At 36.2% G+C, this 17,079-nt stretch overlaps 1 protein-coding gene across 1 annotated transcript in view; it reads right to left on the reverse strand.

Moving 5' to 3' along the window:
• The window catches only part of LOC121858144 (protein N-terminal asparagine amidohydrolase-like), a 28,296-nt gene extending 13,630 nt beyond the window's left edge, over positions 1 to 14,666 (reverse strand). The window contains exons 1-6 of the mRNA XM_042354373.1: positions 14,567 to 14,666; positions 13,492 to 13,737; positions 8,362 to 8,469; positions 6,606 to 6,706; positions 1,533 to 1,694; positions 814 to 1,112 (exon numbers count right to left, since the gene is read on the reverse strand). Of these exons, the coding sequence (XP_042210307.1) occupies positions 814 to 1,112; positions 1,533 to 1,694; positions 6,606 to 6,706; positions 8,362 to 8,469; positions 13,492 to 13,737; positions 14,567 to 14,666 (1,016 nt within the window). The remainder of the gene's footprint in view (positions 1 to 813; positions 1,113 to 1,532; positions 1,695 to 6,605; positions 6,707 to 8,361; positions 8,470 to 13,491; positions 13,738 to 14,566) is intronic.
• Between the last annotated feature and the right edge of the window lie 2,413 nt (positions 14,667 to 17,079).

The following is a 17,079-nucleotide window of genomic DNA, read 5'->3' on the forward strand; positions in this document are numbered from 1 at the left end:
TGGAATTTTCTTCCAAATAATCCAGTCTCATCCACATTAAACACCTGTTCTGGCAGGTAACCCCTCCCCCTCAGTGATGATGTTTGTATCTCTGAAAGTTTGTAAGTTGAATGTTCTTAAGTAGAGGAGCACCTGTATATACTATTGGGAAATTAAAGATGACATTAATGATATTAATCAAGAAATTGAAGACCCGTTCGCGACTCACCCCAAGCCTTGTGATAAACATCGGAAAAGACCCTGACCCCCCCCCCCCTCCATATTTTTCTCCTTGGATTTGTGAGATTCACGTGGGTTGACCTGGACATTCCAAAAAAGGTAGAAATCCGGCAAAAAAAAATCACACTGCTGATCCACCCATATGATTCATGATTAATACTGTATGTGGATTAATCCACTTAAATAAAGTTACTTAATTATGAGAACAATTCATCTCTGACAATACTCATTGCAGAATTAGTAGGTATAACCTGTAATATTTGGTTATTTGATCACTAACATGAAATATGAGAGGCACACAAGCAATTCAGTTATTGGAGTGGACTATTTACTGGACTTTGTTCCTAAAAGTTTAATTATTTATCTATTATACAGCACACAGCATTAATTTATGGGAAGATTGCTGTCAAAATAACAATATTTTGAAGCTGAACTGAATTTACATAAAATTACAGGTTTATTTATAAAATTCCCTGCCTTTTCTAGGTTTCCCAGACCAGTAGACAGGGTTTTACTGTAACCTATAGCAATATATCCACAGTAAACACAATACATTATCTTAGTAGAGTTACAGTAATTATGTGCACAACTGACCTGGGAGGTACAGAAGTACCCCAGGGGGCTGGAGAAAGAGCACCTGAGGTGGGAGGTGCTGATGTTGTTGTGACACCACCTGCTTGTGTCCAGGCTCCTGTAGCTGCAACTGCAGCTCCAGCAACAGCTTGAACAGCTGCCTGAACATTAGCATCAGGAGTGGAATCATTGTTGTTGGGGAGCTCAGCAGGTGTCCAAGCCCCCAAGTTATCTCGTCGGAAATAGTGAGGTCGGTTGTCTGGGAATATTGTCACAGCCGGGAAAGGATGCTCTTTGATGTGTTTTAGAACTTCTCGTACCTGAAAATTAACCCAAATTTATAAAATAATTCTTAGATAACTACAACCTGAGATTTCACATACTGAATCTGTAATAATATATTGTAGAATAGGAGTTTAATGTTGTCAAGGAAGTCATTATTGAGGAAGGATTTAAGGATGCTAGTTCTCTCTCTGGTCACATGTTCTCTTAACTGTAAATTATGCTTCAAAAACTTATTTTACATATCTTTATTATTAGTGTTTTCCCTTCTGTCTTCACTTCCTTTCCATGTCCTAAAGGAAGTGAGATACTGTACTGTCAGCAATTTAAATGTTTGATAAGATTTTACCAACATTACCTGCTATAAATATTAAAAAGATTTGCAAGATAAAGAGAGAAAGAAAATAAGCATTATCTTGATGTACAGATTTCACATATATTGGTGCTACGAAACATACCATCTTGACCCAGCTTGGTCCCTCAACTTCTGGGGTTGTAGAGAGACACTGGAGTATCACATCATCTGTCTGTTGCAAGAGTAGCTCCACACCAGCATGAGGCTCATAGTTAAAAGGTCCAATCCGTAATAATCCCAAAGCACAGTCATATATGTCAACCATCTGGCAGAAGGAAAATTTATATTAGTCAAATACCTGTACTATTAAATTAGTGAAGAATACAGATGTTAAGACTTATATGCTCATAAATGAGAGTACAGTAGAACCTCGATAAATAGTACTAATTGGGGCAGACCCCAATCTGAAAAATGCAAATATGTGGGGGGGGGGGGAGATAACCCTGCTTATTTGAACTGTTTAAAGAAAATCAGTTGATGTTATGTTATTACTGCACTTCAACAACTAAGGCTTTTACGTGTATAACAAGGATATTAAAAGAATATTACATCAATCAACAATAAAAAAATATGAAACAGAACTCTCTGGGTTGAAAATCAGATATATGTGTCAAAAACCGTTGTCACTGAGATGATTGTCATTTACTGTAAAGTGTTATAAGTAATCACAGAATATGTCTTATGAATAAAGAGAAAACTGTATATGTACAGTACTGTACTATAAAGATAAAAATAAGGACAAATAAGTGTAGGAGTATATTGTCTGTGGAAGATGAATGTTTATCCGGGAGCAGCTGACAGAGGTAGCATGGGTGGGTTGTCCCCCTTCCCCCCAAAGGTTCCTTTAACACTTCTTTATGCAATTCCACAACAATTCTCATATAATTTAGGATCATTTGATGCCAGGTTGATAAAATATTATCCTATAAGAATCTGCTTTCTTGAAAAAAGAATCCCACACTTAACAGCTGATAGGTTTACCACAACATCTGTCATCAACACTGGTTTATTCATTAATCATTTATCAAAGTGTACAAGTAGCCAAATTGAGCCATCATATAACACTCAAAGGTAGTAAGTAGCATTTTTAGGAAGGTATCTTCATATCAGATACTATACAGTGTGTTATAGTGACCCCTGTTGTAAGCTGGTCTGCTGAAAGCTCTCACACGGACGCATCTTCAGTAAACAACCTTCTGATACAGCTTATCCTTTTATTTTCGAGTCTTATTGCAAATTACATACAGTACCCCTATATTGTATTTTTTCTTTATTACTTAAAATGTTTTATTAATCATGATGAACCATAAACCATAAGAGACCAATCATAAGCGAATATAATACTGAATCAATAAATAAATAAACCTGACAAATGCAGCAACACTTATCAGCCCCAATACATACTCAAGTGTCTTAGTTCTCAGTAGACCTATTGCAAATTTGATTAGACCACTGTACAGTACAGTGCAGGTGTTGTTCATTTTGTATATTTTTATTAATCTTCCCCATTTCTTAAAACTTTTTTTTTTTTGTATTTCTGGTGACCAGAGCATCTCAAGAGTCTGAAAAAAAGCGAATTCCGATATATTGAAGTCCGATTTACCGAGGTTTCACTGTACGGGTATTAAATAAAATCTTAAATTTCACAAGATATCTTCCGACTTGACGACCATCTTTGTGCCCTGGAATTATAAAATGAGACTTGTTTTAAACTGTTTTTCCCTATCAAAAATTTTCCAAAAGATTGTGTTCAAATGAAACAACTGCTTAGACCACTGGTTCTCAACCCAGGTTTGCCAAAACATGCAGTACCGAGGTACAGTAGCTAAAGAAAGTATTGGTGCATACTCTTTGTGAAACAATACGAGACCAAGGACAATAGGTACAGTACTGGGATATGCGTGTTGTCTCCTTATATGCTATGTGATAGTAATCACTTAACTGTTTATTTTATTCCTATATACCAACTCACCCAGTGTTGGATACTGAATGGCGGTGGGGTAAAGACACACATACCAACCCTCCCGAGACATCACGAGTTGTACGTATAATTTCGGAAGTCATCAGACCCACCCTGTCAGAACCTTATTATTAGCTACTGTACTGTACAGCATTGTTCATATACTGTACGAGATAATTAATATTTTCCTGCACGTTCATGATGAGCTTACAGCTCAATTACCTAGTAATACTATTATTTTTCTCTTCTTAATGCTAAAAATGGTTTAATTGGAATAATTTATTCGCTCAATGAGGGGGGGGGGGCAATCCCCTCCCTTGGTATGCCTATGACAATATCTACGTCATGACCTCTGTTGAAACAGAAGGTATTAAGTCAGGTGTTTTCGGAAAGTGAAAACTTTCGTGCTTATGTGAAAAAGTTAACCTATATTCTTGAGAAAATGTATATAAGGGGGATCTAAAACTTACAAGCATAGCGTAATTGACGTTTTAAATATTCTAAAGTTTTTTGTAAGTCATTAATTAACACTAATTACTCAAAAATATAAATTATGAACTCAGATCCTTCATCAACATGCAAAAGAATACTGTACCTTTGTATGAGATTTTAACAAAATCCATGGTATGACCCCAAGTACCGAAATGCATATTTTTTGCATCAAACAACATTTTTATAGGAATTTGAAACTAACATGTTTATACAGTAAAGATAGCCTATATTTTTATGAAAAGTATATAAAGGTGATTTAAAACTTATGGGCACACCAAAATTGACTTTTTAAATATTCTAAATACATTACAGTATACTATTTAATTATTACTCAATTTTTTAATTCTGAACCCAAATACTTAATCAGCTTGTAAATTAGTAGGTACTTTTGTATGAAATTTGAAGAAAATCCAAAATACAAGGAACAGCATGCACAGTAGCTAAAAAAAGTTAAGTATCTGAGAGGGTGGGTCCGATGACTTCCGAAATTGTACGTACAACTCGTGATGTCCCGGGAGGGTTGGTATGCGTGTCTTCATCCACCGCCATTTAGTATCCAACACAGGGGGTGAGTTGGCATATAGGAATAAAATAAACAGTTAAGTGATTACTTTCACTTAGTATAAGGAGACAACATGCCTACCCCAACCTATCGTCCGTGGTATCATATAGTTTCACACAATGTATGCACAGATACTTTTTTTAGCTACTGTACTGTACATTACTGTACCAGGATACAAACACACAATAATACTGTTAAATGGATAAAGCAGTGTTAAGACATAAAAACTTATTACAGTTATGAATATACGTACTGTACTGTACATGTACTGTACATTCGGTGCGTGTGAAAGTACAGTATGTACTAAGTGTGAAAGTGGATAGTATATGCCTAGTGTAGGGGTGTATGTACAGTATACAGCATGCTGTATGTACAATCCTTCCTGGTGAGCAAAGTATACTGTAGTGTACAGTCACCTCTCAATTTACATGGAATTAATTTGCACTTTTTTTTTAATTGACACTAGCTTTGTATTATTATTGTTTGTTTATATTATTATTGCAGATAAAATATATTAAAGGAAATAGATAAACAAATTAAAGTTTTTAGGGAGTGTTTCTTCTAACCCCTGCCATTTCCTATATTTCTTATGGGATACCGGTAATTAAGTTTGATTTAAGGTACACGTTTTTTATTTACCCAGGCCATTCTCAAGAATTTAACTACGTTGTAAACAGCGAGATGGCTGGATATGGTAGCATATTTTGTTTCTTTACAATATATTGTACGTACACTGTAGTGTTTACATAAATAAATGCAACTTTGTCTGTCTGACTGCACTTAAGCCACCATAGAAACAGTGCCCCATGCCTGGTGTGTAGTTAAGACACAGAAACATTCACCAACGTCTGCAAAAATTTGGTCAATGAGTAATTTTTTTTCCGGGGATAAGAGAATTTGTCTTAATACACAGATATCTTTCAAACCAATTGTACCGGCTAACAGGGATAGGTATTACTGTATTACCTAACTGTGATACTGCATTCCCCTGAATATATATGGCTTGTGGTTCTATTCTCCACATAAAACTGTGGAGAAGAGATGGAAATTGGTAGACAATTAAAAGTTATTCAGAGTTACTTTACATCCGAGTTTTATAAGTGATATGCCCATTAACCGGAACAATTGTTGTAGAGCACTTCCAGGGACGAGAGATTACCAGTTAAGGAGAAGACTCTCTCAAACCCAGAAAAATCACTCATCCCCTGGATTTTTGCATGTACATTCACCGGGAAAAGTTTGTTAGAAGGTTCTGGAAAATGCACATTACTGTATTTCATCCTCAGAATTTGCTCCTAGAACCCGGATAAAAAAAATTTGAGATAGTTTCTGGATTTTTTCATAAAAATTTTCAGAAAATGTGCCTGATTTTCAACCTCGGAATTTGTTCCCAAACTGGAAAAAAAAACATTTGGAGTGTGTTTCCGGAACTTTTCTTGGAATTTTTTAGAAAATGCGCCTAACTTTCAAACCCTGAAAATCTTTCCCAAATCAGGAATTGAGAGAAATTTGGGGGAAAAATGAGGAGCAAATTAAATTCCAGGTATTGGAGAGTTCCAGCTAACAGAGATATTATTCCAAAACATCATCTTCAAGAAACTGTGCTGATATTATTAATTATGTACAGCATACAAGCCAGATTCATTATTTAATCATTGTATGGACTCCATCTCCATAATAGGTACAGCCGGGGTCAAAAGTCTTGAACACTTAGTAATATCTGGCATCTACTTCTGAGTTATACATATATGATTGGGATATACTAATAACACTACTTGTCATCACATATTATGTCTGAACCACAAAATGGGATAAAACTCGCCTTAATACCTAAGACCTTTGGGTACTTGCCAAATACCGTCGCGTTCAAGACTTTTGACTCCGACTGTACCTGTATACGTACAGTAATGTACAGTACATCCAGTGAACTATACAATATATTCCATATTATTTGACTTTTTTTTAATCTGTACTTAATAAAGTGCACAACTATCACTGAAAGTACTTCATACTCTCTAATGAACCTCATGTTCATTGTAAATTCTTCAAATTCACTAAAAGTGTACATAAAGAATGCATAACTGGTGTGCTACATGCTTATTACTTCTGTGCTGCTGTGTTATATCATCAACAATGCTAGGGGTAACTTTAGAGAAACATACCTGTTGTGCACCAGTGAAGACCCTGGTAGAACGGAGGACAAGGTAGGGTCCCTTGTCAGTGAAGGTAGCAGGGAAGATCTTGCCAGTTTGTGTGCTCACACCTACAGATACAAATGGCATTTTCAACAAATTTCAGAAATTGACGAGATTCTTGAATTTTTCCTTAAGTACTGTAAAACCAATGATAGTAGTCCCACATATAAACGAATAAATTCTTCTAACTCCACTAGCTTGACTGAACCTCGGATGACTAGCGAGATATCAGAATCCATCATACACAGAGATCAACTTGCTTTATATATATCCACTTTATTTTCTTGGGATTTTGGGAGGGCGGTCAGTCCCTAATCACCTGAATTTGTTACATTCTTATGGGATTAATTGCTTCGATAACCGTTGATTCACTAACCATTGACTTTCCCTGGTCTCTATATGTGTCGGTTATCGGGGTGTGCCTCAATAAACAAAGTTCACAGAGATATAATGCAAGTGAAAACAGATTATTTAAAATTTAATGCTGAGGAAAATAAAAGTAATAAAAAAAAAAGCTCTGGAAGCAACTAAGATCCCTTGGACACAGACACAAACCAAAAGAGCATTTCAACTTAATCCTAAATATTGATAATAAACTACAGTATGTTACGATGTATCTGAAGATACAAACTACAGTATTTAATTTCTTTTCTACAACAGGTGTCTCATCTTTAGTCAATAAACTGCTGGTAGCCTCAAACAATAACAGTACGTATAGGGTCAGAAGCTTTTGTTCCCACTACAGAATATAAAAGAAATCATACCCCTGGGTCCTATCACAAAGTCCAAATTACTTGAAAAATAAAATTTGCAACAGAAATGAAATAGATTATAGTATTTGTTTTTTGCACTTTATCCCTAAATAAATAGAAATATGAAGTTCTTTGGTTAACTAAATAAATCTTAACCCAAGTATAGTAGTACTGTACTTTCCCAGTGAAATCAAATTTATTAACTTCTGATTTGGCAGCTGCCTTATTCAACCATCAAGTTGCCCAGGTCGGGGATTTGAACTTCTTAAATACTATAACACAGTACTCAGAAAAGCTATATACCTGCACTGTATACAAAGAATATAACCTTTAATACACATTAAAAAAAAATTATAGTCTCGGTCTATAAATCTGAAAATGAGGTGTTGTCATAAAGCCTAGTACAGTAGTACAGTACAGTAGTACAGTACAGAACTTAACTGTAGTAGGCAGCAAGACCTAGAGTAGGCTGTAGGTTGGGATTCGAAATCCCTCATCGCTTCAAAGTGTCATGTCAACCTCACTGGAAAAATTAAACTGCTGTCTCGGATAACTCGACAAGCAAGACAACCACCAAATCAGATGTTTAGAACCTTGATTCAGCTAGGTAAGTAAGTGCTTGCAGCAATGGTATTGTCTACATGAATAATGTTTCCTGTCATCATACAGTTCACTCACGGAGGACCTGTCCATCATAAGAAGACTATAAAAGCCCATTCATTTGAAGTACAGTACTGAATATTTGTCCTATAAAATCCTAAATTATATTACATTTATAAGTACAGCAAATGGGAAAGGAATGAAGAGAATGTGCATGAAGAGCTGTAGCTACTGTACTGTAACCAACATGCAGCCCATACAGAAATAAAAAAAATCACTTACTTTAACTATATAAGTAAGGATGACCTACTGTAATTCTACTTACAAGTATTGTACTTAACATGCCACTGGCTCAAGTATATACTCCTTACCAATGCCCTTGACAAGTGGCCAGGAGATGTTGCCTCTCAGCGTTGTGTTCATCTCCCCAGTACACAGCAGAACCAAATGGATCTGTGGTGGACTCTTGTGCATAGCATCTGAAAGGTGACACAAAAATATATCATGATAAAAATATACAAAATCAACTCATTAAATGAGATTTTTGTGCTAACTCGACCTTGTGAATGCATAAGTGTAAACGGGAAAGTCAAGTAACAGTGTGTAAAGCTATGATGCCATGGCCTGAGTAAGTCAAGCCCAGTGTACAGAGCCGTCCCTAGAGTAAGACAACCAGTGCGACCCCACCAGGCCCCCGGCCCTTACCTTACCCAACAACAGAATCAGCGACCAGGTTAGGCCGAACTCATCTTACCACCCAGATTCAGGAGACCACCTGAAGGATTGGTGATGAGCACAGTTAGGCAATGCATCTGCTGACATGAAGTCAAAGGTAAGATCAAGACAACCCATCTTACCACCCAGACAGAGAACAATGTCATTCTTTACTGTGCTCTCTGTCAAAGAGGAGTGAAGATGTTGACAGCACTCACCTGTCAGTGATGTTGAAACTCTGAATCTCCAGTTGTCCGTGATTTGTGTTTTGTGAAATTGTTGATATACATTATTTTACTGTCATTCACAGCCCTCGTTTTTTATTATACCATGCAGTGACGGATTAAGCTATATAGGGGCCTGAGGCACAGATCAACTTGGGGCCCCCTACACTCAAGGTAAATATATACAGTATATAGCAAGAACAAAATATACCAAAATTTATCAATGATTTCATCAATATTAAGCTTCTGCAAAATAACACATTCAATGTTCATAAGAGACAGAAAATTGAGACGTTGCTAGGACATCGTTGAACGAAGTTCATGTTTTATATGCTTCAACTTCGAGAATGTTTGGATTTGGGGACCCCTTAGAGTCAGGGGGCCTGAGGCCAATGCCTCAAGTGTCTCATGGTTAATCCGGCCCTGATACCATGGCCAGCAAGGATAGAGACAGATGTAGAAAATACATCTCGGGTTCAGAGAAAAGGCAAAAGAAAAGGAAAAGAGAAGAAATCGAAATGTCAATGAAAGGTTCCCTAGAAAAATATGTGTTTTAAGAAACACCATAAACTAGTGCAAAAAAGGACTTGAGCGACTGTGATGGTGATGGTGTGTGTGGGCCATATTCAAGCTGAGGAAGAGGAGAGTACTGAGAAAATACTAAGGCTTTTAAAATGGACAGTTTTACCTACGCTAACGGTCATGCCGATGAAGATCTATGTGATCCAGCCAACTGGCCACATTTACTGGACACTACGACAATTGATATTTTGGTAGAAAAGGGACCTGTTAAGGTATCTAGTGAAAATTATGTTTCCAAAAAATGGTGAATTCTAACAGTTTTCAGAAGACTTTTTCATGCGAAGATTGCCAAATGGGAAATATATGAAAGGTGTTATAACATAGTAAATTACATAATACTTGGCATAGTAACAGTATGATTGGGGGATTAACAATATGTATATTACAGTGTGTATATATGTAACTATAAAAATAAACTGATTTTAAAATTTTATTTCACACACACATATATATATATATATATATATATATATATATATATTACCCCGCGCCTAGCGGTTTTTACTTAACGCGTTTTATCATACTCTGTGATTACTTTCATGAAATGAACTTTCCTCTTTACGGATTTTTTTTCACATATATGTGGTAGTGTCCGGCTCGAGACGCTATTTTTAGATTTGCCCCACCCGCCACCCTGCCTGACTGCCTGTTTTAGCTCATAAAATTCATACAAATTGCCCGGTCAGAATATAATTTACATTGCTGGAATTCTTATAATTTGGTGATCATTTTGAATATAAACATCATATATTTTGCATTAAACATACAAATTTTAGATAAAAATTTTTCTCAGAGTAACTATGTTATCTTTTGTGCAAAATATATGACATTTATATTCAAAATATTCCCTAATCTTACAAGGAATCAGCAATGTCAATTATTATCTTTTTAATCTGAGGTATCATTTAATACTAAATCATTGAAAACTCTTGAAGGAGATTGGTGGGGGAATTGAAGCGGAGAGTTGGGACTGACGGCGGTTGGAAGAGGGGGGGAGGCAAGGTGGGGTACTTTGATTGACAGATAGTGTCTTGAAGAATATTTTTTTTTTTATTAACTGAAGATATTTGTTTTAGCTCATAAAATTCATACAAATTACCCGGCCAGAATATAATTTACATTGCTGGAATTCTTATAATTTGGTGGTCATTTTGAATATAAACATCATATATTTTGCATTAGACATACAAATTTTAGATAAAATGTTTTCTCTAGTAAATATGTTATCTTTTGTGCAAAATATATGGCATTTATATTCAAAATATTCCTACAAAGAGATCAGCAATGTCAATTGTATTATCTAACTTTAGTTTGGTATTATTTAGTATTAAAATTTAGTGAATTTTTTCCCCAAAATTTCTCAGAGAAGAGCCGTGTAGTGTGAGAGGGGAGAGTTGAGTCCATTATTTGAATGGACATTAGCAACGACTATGTTCTCTATTTCTCTTAAGTATTAATTATTGCATGTACCCATCATAAAAATTAAGATGTTATTTTACTACAGCAAGTCATATTGCCTTCCAAAAAGTGGAGTTTGGGGGTCGGGCAGTTTCTAATTAAGAATTAATCCATATGTTCTGTTGTTCACTTAGCAGCAGTTCCTTAACACGGGACCCTCTGGGTTCTGTCCGAGCTGGCGTTAAGAAACAGGGTACAACAGTATATATATATATATACTCTTATATATATATATATATATATATATATATATATATATATATATATATATATATATATATATATATATATATATATATATTGATAAAATCACACGGGAAAAGGGGAAACAATGGAGCACCTTAGCTTTCGTCTTTATTCAAGACATCTTATCTTCAGAGGCAACTGGATTACATGGACAAAGAGAGGCTTAAATATACAGGGTGATCTGATTACTACCCAATATAGGGGACTTTATTCCTCCATGGTATAGATATGTAGATGATGTTCTTTGTCTTTGGCCTAGAAACAGTGACCCATTGGAATTTTTAGACAAGCCTAATGATATTGTCCCAAGTATCACAATAAAAATTGAAAGAGAAATAAATGGATCCCTTCCATTCCTTGATATGCTTATCATTAGAAATGGCCATAACTACAAATTTAAGGTGTACAGGAAGCCCACACAGGTAGACTGTTTCATAAATTTTTTATCGAATCACCTGGAGTCTACCAAAATGTCAGTTTTTTCTGCTATGTTTTTGAGATGTTTGCGTATTTGTGACCCTGAATTTATTGATAAAGAATTGAAACACATTCGTTCCATTGCACAAAAACTCGGGTACCCTTCTGTGTTTGTTGATGATCATTGTTTTAAAAGGGCTAAAAAATCCTTTCATTCTACTCAAACCAGACAAATTCCTACACTTAAGAATATTTTGACTGCCCTATCGCAATGAATTTGTCCCGTTAGTTCGGTCCCTTAAATTAAGAAATATTAATGTTGTTTTAAAGTATGACTCAACCATTACCACAATGTTAATAAAAAATAGCCCAACTTTGAATGTAAATGGAAGTGTTTATTGTATTCCATGTAGCAAATGTAATGGTAATTATGTAGGACAGACAGGAAAAACGTTGCAGCTCAGAATCAAACAACATAAGTACAATATCAGAACAGCATCTGAAAGCAGTGCCCTGTTCGTTCATGTTAGGAATAATAATCATCCCATTGCTTGGGAAAAAAGCTTAGAAGTATTCAAATAATCTTGTGTCACAGAAAGACTTCTGGTTGAAGCTAGTTTGATTAAGGAATTAAAAATCAATAAACCTTAGTGATGGTCAGTTCAAAACTGATATTATGTTACATAAATTTATTTGTCAGTGGCCCAAGGTTAAAAATGCTTTGAAAACCTTGGAGCTAGATGTAGGATAGTTATTTAGTGGGTCCCTTATTTTTGACCTGACCTGACCTGACTAGTCACGTCGACCCCTTTTCTCTTAAGCTCCTGTACGTGTGTGTTGGTGTGGAGATTAGTGGATGACATCATTATGACCTGACCTCATGTTTAATAAGGTCACCCTGTATATTTAAGCCTCTCTGTCCATGTAATCCAGTTGCCTCTGAAGATGTCTTGAATAAAGACGAAAGCTAAGGTGCTCCGTTGTTTCCCTTTTCTCAGTGTATATATATATATATATATATATATATATATTTAAGAATGCAGAGGGGCCCCGCACCCCCCCCCCCTCGGGACAGCTCTGCCAGTGTAGTACCTACTAGGTAACAAGAATACTGTAAATGACTTATATCTGCCGGGGGAGGTGGGGGGTCGAGAGGAGCAGAGCCATCTCGGTTAGGAGGTCAGGTTAGGTTATTTGCAAGGAAAGTGTCTTAGAATTGTCTAAACTATTAATTGCAAACGTAAAATTCTCAAAATTTAATATCGGGTGACATATTCAAATTTACCTACAGCTGCAGTAAAATTGAAAAAAGTAATCTCCCTAGGCTAAGCAAACTACAGATTGAAACAAAGTCTGGGTAAAAAAATATATATATTAAGGTCGACTCAAAATGAAGTCTTATCTTAATGATCTATTTCTTAGCAGACCATCAGGCTCACCTTCACCTGTTTAACCTCCAGTAACACTAGAGGGATGAAGACACAAAGGGAAGAGTACTGTATAGACAATATGGAGTACTTGCTGAATGCGTCTGTGAATTATAAATACAGCTACAGCACCTGTTTTGTTTTTTTCGGACACAAAATATATACAACAACAACTTTTGAAGTGAGGCATGTTTTCTCCCCAGAGTTTTATGGCGAAATTGGCGTCTGTGTTTGGCTGCCTTGGATGAATAACACTGGTAGAACCTTGGGAGCGGGATCATTCGGGGTTTAAGAATGGAATGTCAGCACAAACACGAGGGGACTTAGTCAACAGGAAGACATGAGGGGTTCCTTTAAACAGGGAGACAAACATGAAGGGTTACCCAGCAGTGAGATAAACACTGGGATTTACTCATAAGGGGTGGCAACTTACTCAAGAGGGAGAGGGTGACCTTCTCACAAATGGCGCGGGCGTCCTGGAATCCGCCGACGACACAGAGCTCGAGGCGGCCCTCGGTGTAGCCCATAGAAAGCTCATTGATGCGGGTGAGCAGGTGGAGGACGCCGTCGTCGTGAGAGCAGATATGGAGGCCGCTCAGACATTCGTCGTGGCTACACTTGTCAAAGTGGGCCAGACCCACCGCCCCAGAACCTGCCGATACACAGTGTAAGATTAGTGCTTGAAAGGTACTTTATACACGTGGACCTAACAAGCTTTTGTATATATATATATGCTGATAACCACAAGGAAAGAAGAAAACACGAAGTTCCCCAGCGCTTTCGTGTAATTCAGGGGTGAGTACAGACTAAGGAGAAGTACAAAACAAGGTGTATATATACAGAGGAGGGTGAGATCAGGTCCACAATGGTCAGGTATTAGGTAATGGTCACAGTATGACAGAATGGATATAGAATCCTTGGAAAGAATTCAGAGGAGAATGACAAGACTAATCCCGGGCATTAGGAACCTTGAGTATAGAGACAGGTTAAAGCATCTTAATTTGCACTCCCTCGAGAGACGTAGAGCGAGGGGCGACCTAATAGAGGTGTATAAGTGGAAGGCAGGGCTAAACAAAGGGGACATTACAAAGGTACTCAAACACTGGTTTGGAAACAGAGTAGTGGATGAATGGAACAAGTTACCAAATATCATCTATTAACTCGAATACGCTGAATAATCAAACATAGGTTGGATGCTTATATGAGCAATAGGGGTTGGGTGTAAACGGGACTGCCCAGTATGAGACTAATAGAGCCCGCTGCAGTTTCCTCCATTCTTATGTTCTTTTGTACTAATCTTTAAAAGCACCGCAACGGTCGGTAGTCAGGTCAGGTCTTCATGGCAGTTTATCAACATATACCTGGATCACGCGCAGCTGGTGATTTGCTTGCATATATATATATATATATATATATATATATATATTGATAAAAATCACGGAAGAAGAAACAACAGGCACCTTAGCTTTCGTCTTTATTCAAGACATCTTCAGAGGCAACTGGATTACATGGACAGAGGGAAACCCCAAATATGCAGGGTGACCTGTAATCAGTTGCCTCTGAAGATGTCTTGAATAAAGGCAAGCTAAGATTCTCCGTTGTTTCCATTTTCCCGTGTGATTTTATCAAGATTTATCTTATCCACGTTTTCATTGTGGATTTACATGAAATATATATATATATATATATATATATATATATATATATATATATATATATATATATATATATATATATTAAAAAATATTAGATAAAAATATAAACGTAATAAACACGTTAATTGTGTTCATGTGTCCTGCTACTGGTTCCTCTATAAATCCTAATGAATGAGGTTTTGAGGTTTCCAAAAATAATAAGAGATAGCTCAGTCATTTGCGTATGGGATCAGAGTACTTAAATTACACACTAGTTTCAGGTTAAGCAGCCCAGGAAAAACAAATAAGTGAGACAATAAAAATAGGAAAGAGACGAGAATAAAGGATCAATACAAAATTAATAGGACTTACGCAGCGAAGACTTGACGTACTGTCTCAGTCTGTCATCATAATCATTTTCTAAGAATAACCAAAGAAAATGTATATTCTATCTTCTACAACAGCAGGACAAACTTCTGATGAACACAAACATTCAGACGAAACATAAGAATAGTTGTCCTTGTTACAACACATCGACCATTTCCTCGTCTGTTTTAGTCTACCTTTAAATGGACAGTTGATTGATCTAAAACTCTATGGATAGTGGCCGGTTAAGAACAGGTGGGGTCAATCGGCCAACTCTAATATATATACAGTATATATATATATATATATATATATATATATATATATATATATATATATATATATATATATATATATATATAGTTAGACATGGTATAAACTAAAATACAAATTGAAAAACACAAGAAAAGTCTCGGTTTTAAGAGCCATTTCTCACAACTAAAATTCTATAAAACCTTTGCTTTATCACTTACATTTCAGTAAAATTCTGTTATGCATACACAGAGTTCTATCTCACATAATTTGTTAATGCTGGACGAACCTTGTTGTTAAAGACTTCATTTATTGAAACGCAGGAAGAACATTATAATAGTCTGTGCGTAGTATTTCATGCTTAATTAACAAGAGTTAACTTAGTCAAACGATGTTGATGCACAATGGACTAGGGTTGCCATATCTGAACATTAAAAAAAGAGGACGCTCCCAAAGACAACCCCCCCCCACCGCCAGGCACACACAGGCTAATATACAACATATATGGTATAGAAATCTAAAAAAAAAAATACCTTTGCTTAAGGCTGAACATCTTCATTCCCTTAGCTGCAGTCTTCTTCCCCCACTGTGTGTGTGACTTGATGTGCCCATGCATACTTTTCTGTAGATCGGATCTTTTTCAGTATTGGCTGATTGCTCTTTAGAAAGGCATAGAAGTCACTGCAAGGTGTTTCTCGGAAGTTGTACTGTACAGTCAGAATGCCTTTCATTGTTTCAACACTCAATTTGTTCCTTTCCTTTGTCCATTGACTTTGCATCAGTGAAAAAACTCTTTCTACATTTGCATTGTGAGATAATATAGCAAAGAAGAATTGTGCAATTCTCAGCAATTCTGAGTGGCATTCAATGTTCTTTGATTTTTCAAAGTATCTGGTCCACTTTTTATGTGTTGGCAGATTACTAAATTCTTCATCACTTGTAATTTTCCACAAACTGCTTCAGGTTACTAACTTGGTCAAAACACTTCATCAACTTCTACCCACTTATCAATCAAATATTTGACAGCTAAGTTGACAACACCGTACAGGCGTACAAGTGACTTATCAGCTGACGAAAACTGAAAGAGATCTCCACGGTTTCCACCTTCCCTCTCTCTTTCTCTCCCGTCATTACAGTTTCATGTTTTTTTCCGTGAAGAAAATGATGGAAGCTGAAATTCCGGACTTTTGAAGAATTTTAAAAATTCCTTCCGGATGAAGATTTCGAGACCTAAATGGAGGACATGTCCGGGAAAATACGGACGTATGGCAACCCTACAGCGGACCGTAATTTATTCTTAATTAACCCAAGATGTGAAAAAGAAGGTTCTCCAGTATAGGTTATTTACAGGTATAGTTCTTTACACCACGGTGTCGAATAACTTTGTTGTGTGCACCAACATCAAGGTAATCTGCACCACCAGTAGACACATACTTACATACTACTGTATAATGTCTTTGTTAAATTTACCAGATACATGTAAGTAATAGAAATAATAGAAAAACCTGGGATAACTTATAGGAAATTGAGATGTCACTGTCGTTACGATATGCCAGGCTGGAAAAATTAATACCCTGCACTTGACTAACTGTTGCAACACAGGCGCAAAGATATACACGTAAAATTACGTCAACATTTTTAAATGTACCTTCAATATCATGAAAATGCAGAAAGTTGTATGCCGTATTTATATTTCAAATTTAATATCTCTTTACTGAATCAACGGTCAAAAGATCTGAAAACTGACGTAGTTCTTCAGCTAAAAGATT

This window comes from Homarus americanus, unplaced genomic scaffold, assembly GCF_018991925.1.
Source record: "Homarus americanus isolate GMGI-L3 unplaced genomic scaffold, GMGI_Hamer_2.0 scaffold36117, whole genome shotgun sequence".
In the NCBI taxonomy this organism is placed as follows: domain Eukaryota; kingdom Metazoa; phylum Arthropoda; class Malacostraca; order Decapoda; family Nephropidae; genus Homarus; species Homarus americanus.